The 15444-nt window shown below is 39.4% G+C and overlaps 1 protein-coding gene across 1 annotated transcript in view; it reads left to right on the forward strand.

Annotated features, from left to right (window-relative positions):
* The first annotated feature begins 2056 nt into the window (after positions 1 to 2056).
* Positions 2057 to 15444, forward strand: part of me1 (malic enzyme 1, NADP(+)-dependent, cytosolic) — a 78704-nt gene continuing 65316 nt past the window's right edge. The window contains exon 1 of the mRNA XM_061051200.1: positions 2057 to 2298. Coding sequence (XP_060907183.1) covers positions 2170 to 2298 — 129 coding nt within the window. The 5' untranslated portion in view covers positions 2057 to 2169. The remainder of the gene's footprint in view (positions 2299 to 15444) is intronic.

The following is a 15444-nucleotide window of genomic DNA, read 5'->3' on the forward strand; positions in this document are numbered from 1 at the left end:
AAAGAAGAATCAAAAGGACTTTGGTGATCCTCTGGCTTTTCCTTAAGCACCATCACAATGTTAATGTACATGATTTTTAACTATATCTTGACACCTATTGGATTAGTTTCAATGAAACTTGGTTCTTAAATCTAATGTCTGCATGAAGTATTTATTTGTATACATTGTGATAAGTGCCAATGTCAAAATAGTCCATTGGCTTGGTTTTGTATCAGCTTGTTTTGCGTTTCAGTGCCTGACTGTCATCATTTTTGCTGTTGTTTTCATTTATCTAGTTCATTAAAACCTTTAATGAACAATTGCTTTGTGTGGTAGACTTCTAGGCTATATATTTGTCTGTCCTACAGGCCACATAAATTGCAGGTTTTTACCAATTAAAATAATACATGTAGTAGTATTGGACACAAATTGTTTATGTGTTAACTTGATTTTGAATTAAAAAGATAATCACACATCAATGCCAATGTTTTTGACAAGAAATCTGTGGAAACGATAGTAGAGTTAGCCAGCATTTTACTCCTGTAAAATAAAAACTATTTTAGAATCTAAATCTGTTTTCTAAGTCATGGTTGTGTTTTACTGTCAATTTTGTCTTAAGAGTTCACAACGAAAGCCGCTTGACAAGGTCAGATTTGCTCAGCTGTTGAGTTCTTCATTTCTAATAAATAAGGGTGCTTTTTTCCAAACCTAAACAATCTTTGGCTTATTTAAACGTAAACAATAAATATTATTGGGGAAAACTTTTGTACTTAAAAAAATGTTCACAGGCATCCTTAAAATACCAACTTTTGAAAGATGGACTTTTTCCAGAATTTAAGACCTAACTTGCAAAATAAATGTGGTGTGATTTGTGCTTTAGGCATGTCTGTTTGTTTGGCAGCAGCAACCGAAATCTGATGTTAACTCTGAGCTCAAATTGAAACAGCACAAACCTCATGTCGCTGCAGGTGAACCAATCACAGCATGCTACAACTATGGTGCTCTTTGTTTATCATTTCTACACACGTGTTCAGTTCTACTAGATATCCTTTTATTTTCTGTGCAGCTGACATTCAGTTCAAAAGGAGAGATCCAAAACAGCAGGAATGTTTTAATGTGTTCACAGCAACAATGTGGCATGATCAATGAGAGTTATGAAGTCAGAATGCTGAAAGCTCAGACCTATTCTCCAACAAGTTAGGAAGCAAATTAACTGTAGAAATGTAGATTTAGAGACAATGATAATATTGACAGACATTTGATAGATATTTTTACCCCTCATGAGAACTTTTCTTCAACTGCCCTTCATAGTCTCTTTACACTCTTATACCAGGCACACTCAAGAGGAGTTCATCAGTCTGAATACCTTTACACACTTGGCAAAAGCTCAACCATAAGTCTTCAGACGTGTTCACTCAGGGTTCAACTTCTCTTATCTTAGTGACACACCCTGAATTATAGCAGAATTAATTCCTTTGGCAAAGTTCATTTTGTTAATAGAGTTAACTAAATTTGAAGCATTCACATAATTCACATGAATTTAAATAACCTCTTTGTCATTCTCAGAATACCAGGGTGTTGTTTTTTCACTGTCATATCTCTGCTATGTAAAGTTGCATGACTCTCCTGCCTAAACTGGGTGAAGAGTGACCTTGGCTTCATATATCCTCATTCCTGTCACAGTGATCCTGTTTGCAACAAACACCATGACTCATCAGAAAGCACATGTCTACACTGTATAATAAAGGCTATACTCTGTTTATGTTAAACCTAAAAATGACTCTTGTTTCTTTTAAGAAGTCACAGTTATTGCACAAGTAGGCTAGTATTATTTGTATCATTACAATTAGGCTATAAACTTTGATTTATTTTTATTTTTTGTCTAAGGCTACAAATCTAATGTTAAAATAAATCATATTTTTTAAACTCTTTGACAACCCCCTTGGAAGGCGATATTTAAATGATACAGTTAGTTCTATATGTTACAATTTACATCTGACGAAGGGACTTTGCTCATCAAGACCTTCGGCAAAGTAATCTGAAACAATAAAAGATAGTGATAAGCACACTTCGGTTGATCTTCAGTGAGCACACGAGCACTCGCGCGTGCAGAGCTCAGCGGTTGGACCTGCGCATCCACTTGTTGAGTTCACAACAGTTCACCATTGCTCTATTTAAAGAGACAACAACATGGCACACGGGCTGGTCAGACAGGAGTCTGTGGAAACCGAGATGCACAAGTCTGAAACCAAAAGAAAAACGTTTGTTTTCACCAAGAAGAGGGGCTACGATGTCACCCGAAACCCCCACCTCAACAAGGTAAGAGCGGTGACTCACTTGTTTGACTTATTGGCTTGTTTCTATGAACTAGGTTGTCAAGTAGCTGCTGCCTTCAGGGGCCGTAGGACATATTAGATTTCTAAATAGAGAGACATCTACCAATCGTAGTATCATGAGTGATTTGGACGAGGGAAGATGAGGATGCTTTGATACATCATAATTACGACAACATTAAACCGGAATGTGCTATAACAAGATTTCGCTCAAGGCTAAGTGGTTGCAATCTTAACAATAGGCCTAGACTAGGCCTGTGTGTGTAAATGTTGAGACACATTCACAGATAGCCAACATTCTCTTCACACCACTACCTTTTATCACCCATTAAAATATCCCTCGTATAAGCTATGTAGACTGTTCAGTAGCCTTCTTGAAGTGGTTTCTGTTTATCTCCTGGACTTCTGGCATCAGCCCACGAGCAGTAGGCTACTCGAACGCAACATTATCTGGGAGTTATCAGCTTTAGACCCGGTTATATTTAGATTTAAAGGGACCAAACGCCGCTGTCACACAGAGTGGGGCTTTTTTTTTAATACTGCTTTATCACCTATTGCCTTTCAAAGACTCTAATTTGGTAATAGTGCAGAAGGTCGCCTCAATCTCAATCTTAATCTTTAGGCTATTTGTAAAGCCCCAATTCATAACAAATGTTATCTTGAGACAATTTTTTAAAAAGCAGGTAAACCACCTTACTCATTGTTATGTAACAAAAGAAAAATGGGATGAGGGATTTGGGATACGATGCCTCAGGCCCAACTAACCACAATGCACTACACCTCGGCCATATCATTCAGAATTGAATTGACTAATATTCTATAGGCCTATGTGAGCTCACTATGGGAACTGATATCATGACAAGTGAGAATCATCTCTGTCTTTATGTCACATAAAGAAAGTTTTTGCTATTTTCTTAAACTAAAATGGGGAACAATAGGCGTACTATGGGAGATTGCATAATCTTGTAACAAAAAATGCTGAGCAGCTTCCCTGTAGATCATGAGATACAGAGGATGCTGAACTCGTTCTTATTGTGGGAACTGTAGTCTGTTGACATTTTTAACATGACTGCTTTGACTAACCTTACCTGCATTATTAGCTAGTTGTATGGCTCTCCCTTTGCTTATATGCACTTTTAACAAAAGAGCCTCTGGCAGCATGTGAGCCATTTCCAGTGTTTTCCCTTGGTTTGTGTGTGGTGTGACGGGCCCCCAGAGGTCAAGCTGTAGTGACCAGGGTCTCTGTCCATGGTGCTGACTGCCCATCCAAACAACAGACTGGAATTTACTCTAGAGTCTGACCAATATATGGCAAAGACGGACACATTTCAGAAAACTTGAAAAGTCCTCTCCCCCCTGAGCTTCTATCTGCACTCCCACTTGCTAAAAATATTTCCCCTTTGAAAGCTACAGTTATAGACCTTTAGAACTGTAGGTCTATCAATGTCCAAAAGTAGGCTATATAGCTTTTGGTTTAAGTATCACTGCGAGTTATCAAACATTTTTTAAAGAAAAAAAGCTGTTCTAGTGTGATAAAGGTTATGTCAGTTACCCCAGTTGAAGCAGCTGCCAGACAGGGTGGTGTGATCAGTGAGCTGATATGTGAGGCAGTGAGGTTGGAACAGACCATTGTCCCTGAAGTGAGGGGTGGTGAGCTAGTGACTGTTCAGAGACTTGATTGTTAGGCAAGTTCATGACACAACTCCTGAGACCAGCTCATGCTGCAACGCCGTGTGTTTGTTTTAGTAATTAAAAAAACACTCTCTTATCTTATCTTGTGTCCCGTGAATTAAGTGTTGCATTTTGCAACTTCATTATTTTCTTCTTGTTTGTGCATTTCTGCTCCAGAATTTTGAATTTGCCTTGACTTCTAACCAGGGAGTCAAGATTATGTTATTGTGATAGATGCATTTAATTGCTATAAGAGCACTTAGTTAATTGAGTCTGTTGGTAATCTATCTCTCATGAACCCAAGTGGTCAGATTTGTTATAGTTCTGCAGCTGTGTGACAAATATTTGAAGTGAGGCACTTATTAATGCTCATTGTATTACTTATAGTTGGTGCTTGTCAGCAGAGCCCTTTTGGAGAAGCTGTCTGAAGTAATGAAAATTAAGCTAAGCTTGTACCGCTGTGAATGATGTTCAACAGCAAAACTTATTTTAACTAATTAAAAAGACATTCAAATTTAAAGAAAAGTTTAAGTGCACACCACATTTTAAATATAACCCTCTTAAAAAAAAATCTCTAAAGATTTATCTACCAAGATTGTATGAATGATCAAGTTGGAAAGCTTTAACTTAAATGTTCATTATTGCGGCGTCTTGAAATCCCTCTTGAGTTTTCTTTCTCTGCCTGTTAATAATAGAGGTCATTCTGGGACCCACAGCACTGACCCAGTAAACTGCTTGTTTACATCTCAATTTACACCTTGGGACTCTGAATGGGTGCTGTGTACAACAGGAGCTGTTCAAGGGGGCCGATTGGTTGACCTAAATTCATGTGAAGCATGACTGGTGAGCACATGCGATGGTACACTTAATTATGACTATTCCAATAGAGGTCTTTTTTGAAACATGTTTTTCAAAATACAAACCAGCAGCTTTAATATAAAATTAGAGACAAGCTTAAGTTATCAAGTGTCTTAGACACCTTCCTGCTATTTTCTCTATTTCCTTTTCCTGTGAGTAATGTTAAGGATAAATGTTATGAGAGCAGCTGAATAATAACAAAAGTACAGAAACTGGTCTGCTTTGACAGTAAGAACTTTCACAGTTCTTTCAATCACTAATTTAAACAAACATAAATTCCAATACTTGTTTGTTGGTCATTGTATCTAAAAGAAAAATAAATGCTGTTCTATTTTAATAGAAAAGTAAAAGATTGGCTCATACGACCAATTTTGTCTCCATAAAATAAACGTAGTATTGATTCCAACACAAATATTCCTATATTGACTTATGCTGCATAGCAGGCAATTAGCCAATCAAGGTTGGTGGTTGTATCCGATAAACTTACCATTTCATCAGATGGCTTAAATGACCCAAAACACAGACTCCTTGAAACACACACAGGTTGGAGTCACAGCAGAAAAAAGGTTTCTTATGCTGCCAGGTGAAACATTCACTGTCAGCCCCGTACATGAACTGAGGCAAGGAAATTGGAGGAGAAGGTAGGAAATGACTGCTAAAGCGTGTTAGCGGCCAAAGACAGGTAGGCTTCTGTGGCTAAGGCAGTGGCACATTGTTGCCCTCCTTCTGATTCCAGTGAACCCCGGGGATGAGGTGTGTTTACCTCCCTCAGCTGGCCCACTTCACCTCTAACTGGAGCCAGTCACACAGAACAACCTGCTAATTGAAGACGAGGGCTGCCGTGCTGAAAGCAGCCTGTCCTCACGTCGACAGGCTTCGATTTCTTTTTTAATCTCTGCACTCACACATATAAACATGCGGAGCTGATACATGTGCATGACGTACATACGCACACATACAGCTTTAAAATACTTAATTAACACTCCATCCTCCTTCTTCAGGGCTGGGTCCTGATATTAGGTGTGTTTAGTGTGAGCTCGCTACATGTGCAATAAAGCCGTAAAGTGGGGTTCAAGGTGTAGAAAGGGTCCTCTGTAAAAGAGCGAGCTGGCCACACTCCACAGACGTCCTCTGTCTCACTGCTTGATCACACGTTAATGAAGTGTCTATGTGAATCCTGCCACTCAGTGGGTCGCTCTGACGCTGGTTTCCGCCTGCTGTGGCCTTGAAAAACAACAACAACCCTCCTTAAAAATGCTTTCAGTAACCAATCAGTGAGTCTGTTTCACCTCAAACACTGCACTAAGCTGTTGTTGGGGACGGCGGTCAAAAGATGCCTTTTCACTTGCGCCGTACCTTGGTTTAAAAAGGCAAAAACTTGAGTCAATGAAAGCTTCAGCCCTATTTTAAACCTACCGTTATACATTAATCTTCTTATAAATACCCGTTTATAATAAACACTATAGTAGTAACTTAGCAAAGATATCAGAGCTGTGTCATCAGAATACTTAAAGGTCACATATTATCCTCATTTTTAACCAGTTTTCATAAGCCTCAGAGCTACCCAAAACATGTTGCCTGTTGCATTTTTGGCAAAAAGCCACCCTGATCCTGTATTTGATCATGCCTATAAACGCCTCTATTTCAGCCCTGCTCAGAACAGGCTGTTTCTGTGTCTGTACCTTTAAATATGTAAATGAGCTGTGTCTGACCACGCCCCCTCTCTGGAAGAGCTTGTAGGGCTCGGGCTTTTTTGCTTAATGCCCTATTTACAGTGAGAAGGCAGACTCAGAGGGCAGAACAAACACCTAGCTGTGGGAGTGTCACCCACCTGGGGGAGGGATTACTGCCCTTTGTGATGTCACAAAGAGAAAATCTCCACAAACGGCCTGTTTGAGCACACATTATCTGAAAAGTGGAGCAGGCAAAAGACGAAGAGGACGACCTTTTCTCATAATTTGGGGGTTTGTAGACAGACTAGGAACACATATTAGTTTTAGGAAAACATGGTCAAGTGTATTTTGCATAATATGTGACCTTTAAGAATGCACTGATTCGGTGAATCTGAACTACAGTCATCTTCATTCAATTGAAAATGAATGGCCAAACTCACACAAACCCTGGGTAGGCCTGGTGATTAAAAAACAGCATTCATTTTATGTGTTAGCACATACATCATCAGGTCCCTGAAAAAACTGTAAAATCACTGAGGCATACACATGAATACTGTAGGTCCCAGGAGGAAAATTGTGCTATCACTCACATTGTAAAGCTAAATCCAAAGAAAATACAATTTATCCCCTTGATTATGCAGTAATATTTTGTTTGTCAACATTTGGCCATCACTCAATTTAAGCTTCCTTGCCCAGAAAGTGCTTTAATTTGATGCTCCACATATGACATAGCAAGATAGCCTGGCATATGTAAGAAATCTGTGTCCTTATTGAACCTTGAACTGCAATGTATCTGATCGTGCAATTAGGATGTGCTGGTATTTCAAATGGTCCTGATAACCCTCTGTAGCAACTGGAAGTCATTATGCTCTCATGTTAGATTTACCCTGATTTGGCTGCCACACTCATTGACTTTTGCTCAGAGAAATGTTAGTTGTTTCCTCCCAGGCTTTCTTTTTCCTAAAACCAACACATAAAATCAATACAGTTGGCAACAATCAAACAAATGGCAACAAAAGTGCTTGCTTTTTTATCCTGAAATGGAAATATTTTTGTCTGGGCTCTCTTAATCCTCTCCTGTGGGTATGTGTCATGCTTTGCTGCTTGCTGCAGACTTATCTGCTGAGTTTTCCATGTGAAACTGCATTGCAGCTGCTTTGTGTCTCTAGCAAGGCATGATAAGGCTTTTAACAGGGTATGCACTTTAATAGAATTATATCACAATTGGTAAAAGATGCCTGTGAGAAAATGGCTTGATGACCTGTCTCGGACTTCAGCCAATGAAGTCTGTATCTTTGATTCCCATTGAGTCACACTGTCAGCATCACACTAGGACTTAGAATGTTTCTGCCAGTAAAGGCTCGTACAAGTTTTGTGCTGACAGTGTTCTGTGTTGGTGAAGAATTACAGAAAAGCTTAGTCCTTGTTGTTAGCCAGGGTTCCCATGGACATTGGACATATTTCAACATTTATCACAATCTCAGCTTTCTGCTCCATATCCATCAAACAATCAATATTTCTTTTGCTCAAAAAAACACAACAACATAGGTTAATGAGATAAAGAGTAAACAATGATACCCATATCATGCTGATTGCATTTAAGGCTATAGTCTTTCTTTGGTTGTACGTATACTCTTTTTTTTACCAAGAGTTTGATCTGCTGATATTGCTTTACTTTTTTTGAAGTCTGCAAAATAAACAAAAGGGTAGGGCCGGTGTGAGACTATTTTAAGTTAGTCTAGAGACTGAAAAAGTTCCAGTCCAGTAAAATGGCAACTTTTTGTTTCCATTATACTTATTTTCTGTGGATGAAACAAACAAGAATTTATCTGTCAATAAGTAAGCAGCATGGGGGTGCAGTGGTTAGAACTGTCACCAGCAAAAAGGTTCGGCTTCTAATCTTACGGCCGACTGAGCTCTTCTGGAGTTTGCGGAGTTCTCTCCGGTACTTTGGCTTTCTTGTTAAGTGAAATGATGACTCTATATTCCCCGTAGATGTTTGTGTAAAGGAGTTTGTCCCGCTGTGTCAGACCTATGATTGACTGACATCACTGTTTAGTGTGTGCCCCGCCTCCCGCCAACCCTTATAGGATAAGAGGTATTGACAACTGATAAATGGATGGAGATTGGCAGGTATTTTTAGCCATCCTCTTTCGCCTTTTTCAAGACTTAAAGTATCTTGATTCTTATTAGATCAATTGATCTGACGTTTTGCTAAAACAAATCAATTGCCCATGTAGGGATTAATAAAGCTTTGTAAATTATTGAATTGTGATAGCCTATTATGTTGTTGATTCCCTGAATTCCCATCTTGCGTCCTCACCTTTTCATATTAGTTTAAATATTTCAAATAATTTTTATTTTGTATACCAAATACCTACTAACTAAGGACAGTTCCATTAACTTTTATTAGAGTTTAGTGCTGTTTTTGTATTCTAATCAAGTATTAGCATACTAACATGTAAAGCAAAAAAGTGATAATGGGGGAAAAAGTATCTGCTAAACATCAGCATGTCAAAGATGTTAGCATGCTACTGATGCCATAAAACTCAAAGAACAACTTTACCTTAGAAGGCCTGAGGCTCACACAACCTCTAGCATGGCTTTACTCTTGTTTGTTTTTTAGGACGGCAGTAGTTTGGGCAGCAGTGCTGTAGTCTGTAAGGACTTGGGTTTGAAACCAGAGGATAGACGGTTTAAGTCCTGGTGTGGACCAAAGTATGGAAGCTGGTCTGGTTTCTGGAGATGTGCCAGGTCACTTCCAAAGTTTTTTCCCTTGCATTAATAAAATATGTAAAAATAATGATAATTAAAAAACAAATACATTTTTTTTGGATGGAGCCAAGCAAGCTATGTCCCCTATTGTAAACGTAACTATCAAATACTTTATTTAACAAATGATTCATAAAGAAGTGAGCTTACAATTCCCAAATCATGACCTTTAGAGTGTTTTAAAGAATGTGTCTGTTTAAACATGTTTAGATATGTGACTCGTCACATTTTAATTTTTAAGCTGCGATCTTTAATCTTTTCTTTGTAATGTGTGAGTAAGACCATTGCATTGAAGTCTGACATCAGTGCACTTCATCTGGGTGGGGCAGAAATAATTGGGAAATTACCAGTATATGAGTGTTTATTACAGGCTTTTTAGAGGTGGATTACAGTGTGAGATTGAACTCAGTGATGTTGGCAGTCTGATTACAAGCCGTCATTTAACTGAGTGGGGAAAATGGGACAAACCTTTCTCTGTTCAGCAGCTGCACTTGTCAATCCTCTTCACTAGGTGGACTGTGGAGCTCCATACATATGTGTGTCAAATATATGAGTGTGTGTAGGTGCACGTGTGGGTAGTCCCAGGTGTGGCCAGGTGTTTCATGGTTGACCCCACACATTGCTGTTGACCAGACATTCCTCTGATGGACTGGAGTGGATCAGTAAGACAGAAAGAAAGTGTAGCCTTGTTCCCCTCCAGTAACCAACCTGGACTTAAACTTTACACACAAAAACACAAACAAAGACACACAAACATAGTCTGACAATTTATGAACCAGTTTAAAAATCTTGTTAACCTGCAGCCCCATAAGTGCTTTTATCAGTGTTTTCTTCAGGGCTCAATAAAGTGAGTGTAATATGATCAGAAGGTTATTCAAGTGCCTCTAAACATACACACACACACACACACACACACACACACACACACACACACACACACACACACACACACACACACACACACACTCACTTGCGATGTCGTGTTTATTCAGCAGTAGGTTCCTCTTAATAGCCCTACCGCCTCAGCTCACTTTTGTGCTTTTTGTATGATGGTCCTCATTCATGAGAGCACAACAGACAAGCCATTAACTCATCCCAGACACAGAGAGGGAGACAGTCTGAGCCTCATCACCTTCATATGAAGCTCATCTCAAGCATCCAACCTCTTTCAGCCCCTCCTGTCTTCTCCCCATCCTCTTCAATGCTGCTTTTGTCTCTTATATTGGAGAGATCTTTGTGGAGATATTAGATCTCCACAAAGATACAGCAGAAAGAATTTAAAGGCAGTATTTTGTTTCAGTGTTCTGTAATCTAGTGTATACATGGCCATTATGTACAAATGGTTTTCCAAAGGTCAAGGAGATGGCTATCATTCAGACTTACCCTGGGTTGATTGACAGGCTTTGTGTGGTCGTAGTAAAACAAAAACCATTAGTAATACAGTATAGGAACTCTGGGAGTAGAGCCATAAATCTGTCAGCTAACATGCTAATGTCGTAGTCAAACTAGAATTTAAAAATCAGTTTAGTCCTATTTAAATGCAAATTTCAATGAATTTGCTAATGGAGAAAAATGTTGTTTATTTTAATAAATGCAACATCTACTTTGATAAATTTGTCTGTGTCCATAACCAAAACCAAACCATCTAAAACAGTACTGACCTGAAGTCTAGAAAGCCTGAGAGAAAATGCTCAAACTCCTACGGTTATAGACTAGCCTGACTAGTTGTCATGTTATCAGATGGCTCATCTGCTAAAATGACTTACTTGATTAAAGCATGTTACCAAGCTGAAGAGAGGCAAAGATGTCACAAGGTATAGTTAGGGCTGGTGCTGGTGTAGACCAGCTCTTAGTTATGCTGCTATAGGCTTAGACTACCGGGGGAACTGGCACCTTGAGCTCCTCTCTCTCTCTCTCTCTCTCTCTCTCTCTCTGCATATACAGTACATCATATTACTGCATGTATCTATCTATAAATCTCAGTCACTAACCACCTACTTTCCTGGGAGCTCTTGAGCTCCCCTAGGCTCCTCAAGATCATCGGTTGACGGCTTGCCAGAACAACCCCCACCCCACCACTACCCCCTCCCCACCGGATCGTGGGTTGGCGGCCTGCCAGAACAACCCCCCACACCCCCTCCCCTCCCCACCGGATTGCTGATGGACGGTCTACCTCCCCCCACCCCCTTGCTCTCTATCCCTCTTCCTGCATCTTATCCCATCTCTCCCCCTATCCCTTTCCAAGCCCGGCGCAGTCTAGGCCTGTGAAGACTGTTTCGTCATGAGCCGGGGATCCGGCCGAAGATTTCTGCCTTTTAATAAGGCAGTTTTTTCTTACCACTGTAACTTTTGCTGCTTTGCTAAAGTGCTCATGATGGATAGGCCGGATCTTTGTAACATAGCAATAAGTAAGGTCCTTTACCTGCTTTTTGTAACATAACAATGAGTAAGGTCTTTTACCTGCTCTTTTGTAATGTTAACAGACAATGAGTAAGGTATTTTACCTGCTTCTTGTAAAGTGTCTCGAGATAACACTTGTTATGAGTTGACGCTATACAAATAAAAGTTGATTGATTGATTGATTGACAAGGATGTGTGGATACATTTTCTGAATTAATAGGACCTAAGGTTTCAATTCCAATTGAAAAAAAGAACTCCCTACCAGCCCTCTTCTGATGCCATTTACTGTCATCACTGACATAACCAGCATGAAGTTACCTAAAACAAACAGCCCTGGGTAACCATGGTATGGTAATTCTCTCTTTGACATTGACGTTCATGTCCTTTCCCTGTGTTTTTCCAGCAGTGATATTTTGTGAAGAGACAGCATCTTTTTTGATGTCTTTTGATAACATCTTTCTCAGATTACAATTGAGCGGCTGTGGCTCAGTTGGTAGAGTTGTCACCTCTCAACCGGAAGTTCGAGGGTTCGATCCCCAGCTGGGCATCATGTCCGGGCAAGACACTCAACCCTGGATTGCTCCCTCTGCTTCAGTGGTGGTGTATTAATGAGATTAGTTAGGGCGGCTGTGGCTCAGTAGGTAGAGTTGTCGCCTCTCGACCAGTAGGTCAAGGGTTCAATCCCCAGCTGAACAACATGTCTGATGTGTCTTTGGACCTGCATTGCTCCCGCTGCTTCAGTGGTGGTGTATGAATGGATTACTGTTGTACTTAATCTCTGATGTACGTCGCTTTGGATAAAAGCATCTGCTAAGTGAATTGTAACATTGTAATTACTTCTGATGGATGATACTACATAGCGATTACTACCATCAGTGTGTGACATGCAGTGTAAAAGGACTTTGAGTAGTCGGAAGACTAGAAAAGTGCTATATAAGCTCAAGTCCATTTACGATTCTTTTTCCACAGTGTTTCTGTGGATTTAGAGAACCAGCTGCCATAGGTGGGCATTTGGTAAGAAGACATGTCTGTGATAACAGAATGAGCACATTACATTTTTCCCCTCAAATGACCTTAAGATTGAATACTTCTTAGAACTGATGACGTAGGACGATTTGACTGTTTAAGGTATCCTTGTTGTTTCCGGCTGGGTCTGGACTGCAGAATAAGAGAGTTATTTTGAGACAAGAGTGTTCAATTGGATTGGCCCTCAGTGGAACCACAAGTGGACTAATCCACAATCTAAGAGAGGTCAGCCAGTGGACACTTGACTCCAAGTCCAGGTAACAGTCTTGTGTGTTTTTGTTTGTCTGTTGTGATTCTCTTGTGTAACTCAAAGATTATGCTTAATGGTGTGTATTTCGTTTTAGTGACCGGACTTCTGTCAGCATGGCTCAGTTGAAACATTTTCCTTGGAGGCTTTTCCCCAAAAAGGATGTATTTGGAGTTGGACAAGTTCATATTTTTAATAGAACAGAGTACCAAAAACCTTTGTGGTCAGACACATATGTCAGTAACTTTCTATCATCTTAATGCTGAAAGACACCAGTATCCAAAAGTGGATATTCAGATTCAAGGATTTACAGAGTTGTTGAGTTCTTAGGGGGTTTGGACACTTTCCTGGCAACACTCAGGCTCCTAAGGGACCTGCACTGTGGAGCATGAAAAGACTGCCTCAAGGGGATCGACTGCGTTTGAAGAAGTCTACATGTCCGCTACCTCCACCCTCTCGAGGCTGCCCTCCCTGAGTCAACAGTGGCTCGGTTTTCATGGCTGTTTGACCAAACAAGCGTGTCTGTACATTCACAAGTTGACACCACTTGATTTAAGGAGCCCTGCACTTTCATATTTGCTCAGGATAAGAAACTAAAGAAGCTTTTTTTCAGTTGAAGAGCTTAGTTTGGTGGTGGGGATCATGACTCATGAAAGTGAGATGTAAATTAGAGGCTGAGTTGCTGTCTGTTCTCTAATAGCATAATAACAGAAAACAACGGGCCTTCAAAGATCAAGTGAAATATAGACAACATGAATGAAATTCCAGTGAAAATCTATATAATATGTCTGAAATGATCTGCAAAAGACTGACATATGTTCAAAATAATAATAATAAAAAACATACATGGGCTGCCTTTCTTGTGATACATAAAATTCCCATAAATAGATCAATGGATTACAACCTTTTATGCATCAACTTGTAGTAAACTCAGAGTGGGACAGCAGGCTTAAAGTCCCAGTAAGTAACCTAGGTGTACTGCTTCAGCAACATTTGTTTTTGAATGCTACTTTATCTTGGACAAAATGCTTCCTGGTCAGAAAGAGATTATATCTGGTAATCTCAGATCATACATGTAAATAACGTGAAATCCTTTCCAAAGACATGTACTTCAGAAAAACACTGTGAGATGAGGATCAAGCACTTTTCCAAAACCAAAATGAAATTAGGTTTGAAAAGCTAATCCTCACAGCTCTGTTTTGCAGTGATTATTTATATTTTGTTGTGAGCATTCACATTAATAGCAGGCTGGGAAAATATTGACAAAGAAAGCCCTAGTGCCTTGTCCTCCACATTTGTAGTGAGGCATTCATTGGGAAAAGTTAAGTCAGGCTGTAGGATCTTGAGAAGAGTGATTGGAGCTGATGTGTGCTCTTTCGCTTCCTCCCAAGAGGAAGGGATGGATTTAAAGGGCTTTATTCACAGGGAAATCCTCTTGATCTCTGCTATGGCTGGCGTTAGAAACAGACGGGGGCATTTGATCTAGTGTTGAAAAGATCTACAGGATTTGTACATAATAGAGTAACCTGTTGCTCTCCAGCTTTATAGTAAATATTAACATGTTCTGGAGTGAGAGCTTACATGTTGGTGATAAGTTAGATTCCAGTTTGTACAATTGAATTCCATATCTTTGACCTTTAAACAATAGAGCTATGTGACCTTTTGCTATAGGTCGATCTTTTCTTTAAAAGTGAATCACTTGAGCCATTGTGTGATGTACTGTGTTAAAGTGTAATACGTACAAAAACTTTACTTACCTGGAGACAAATATTAGTTTAACTTCTTGGCTTGTTTTCTGAGACACTGTTGATTGTACATTGAATCGATACTTTATAGATTATTAACAGTCTCTTTGTGTGTTTCTTTAGAAATCCATGAGCTCTACATTCCTCTTCTTTTCCTGTTCCTTTTATGAAACATAGACAAACAGAAAATGTAAAGATAAGACATGGACTACACGTTTTACACTTCTACATTCCTTAAGCGAACTTGAATGTGATATTATGCATGTTGTAAAAGTCATTGTAAAAACTGACTTAATTATATTGTTGTTTTTAACATTTTTTTCTCTCTAGTGATCACTGATTATCATCCTGACTGCTGTTGTCTGACATATTGCACTGAAGGATTTTTCTGGTGTTTAATGCAGTTTGATTCAGTGTGGTTCTTCCTGATAGGTTTATTGGAGTTCAGTGTAGTTCAGAGTGCTGTCCATCACTGACTGTACTATTATGAGGAGGAGAGAGATAGGAAATAATGAGGTGTCTTTGATCGCCCTCAAGTTAGGATACCATCCATTACACTATGTCATTACAGAAGGGGTGAACAAACAAAACCCAGATTATATACAGACTGATGGATGCAATAGGAGTGTGCAATATGGATAAAATCCACTCTCTTAATAAATTTCGCAATATGGCATACATACATTTTTTCCAGGGAGTTTCCATTAAGGTTTAGGAGTCTTCAGCTTCATCAGTTCTGT

The sequence above is a fragment of the Labrus mixtus genome, chromosome 11 (assembly GCF_963584025.1).
Source record: "Labrus mixtus chromosome 11, fLabMix1.1, whole genome shotgun sequence".
Classification (NCBI taxonomy): Eukaryota; Metazoa; Chordata; class Actinopteri; order Labriformes; family Labridae; genus Labrus; species Labrus mixtus.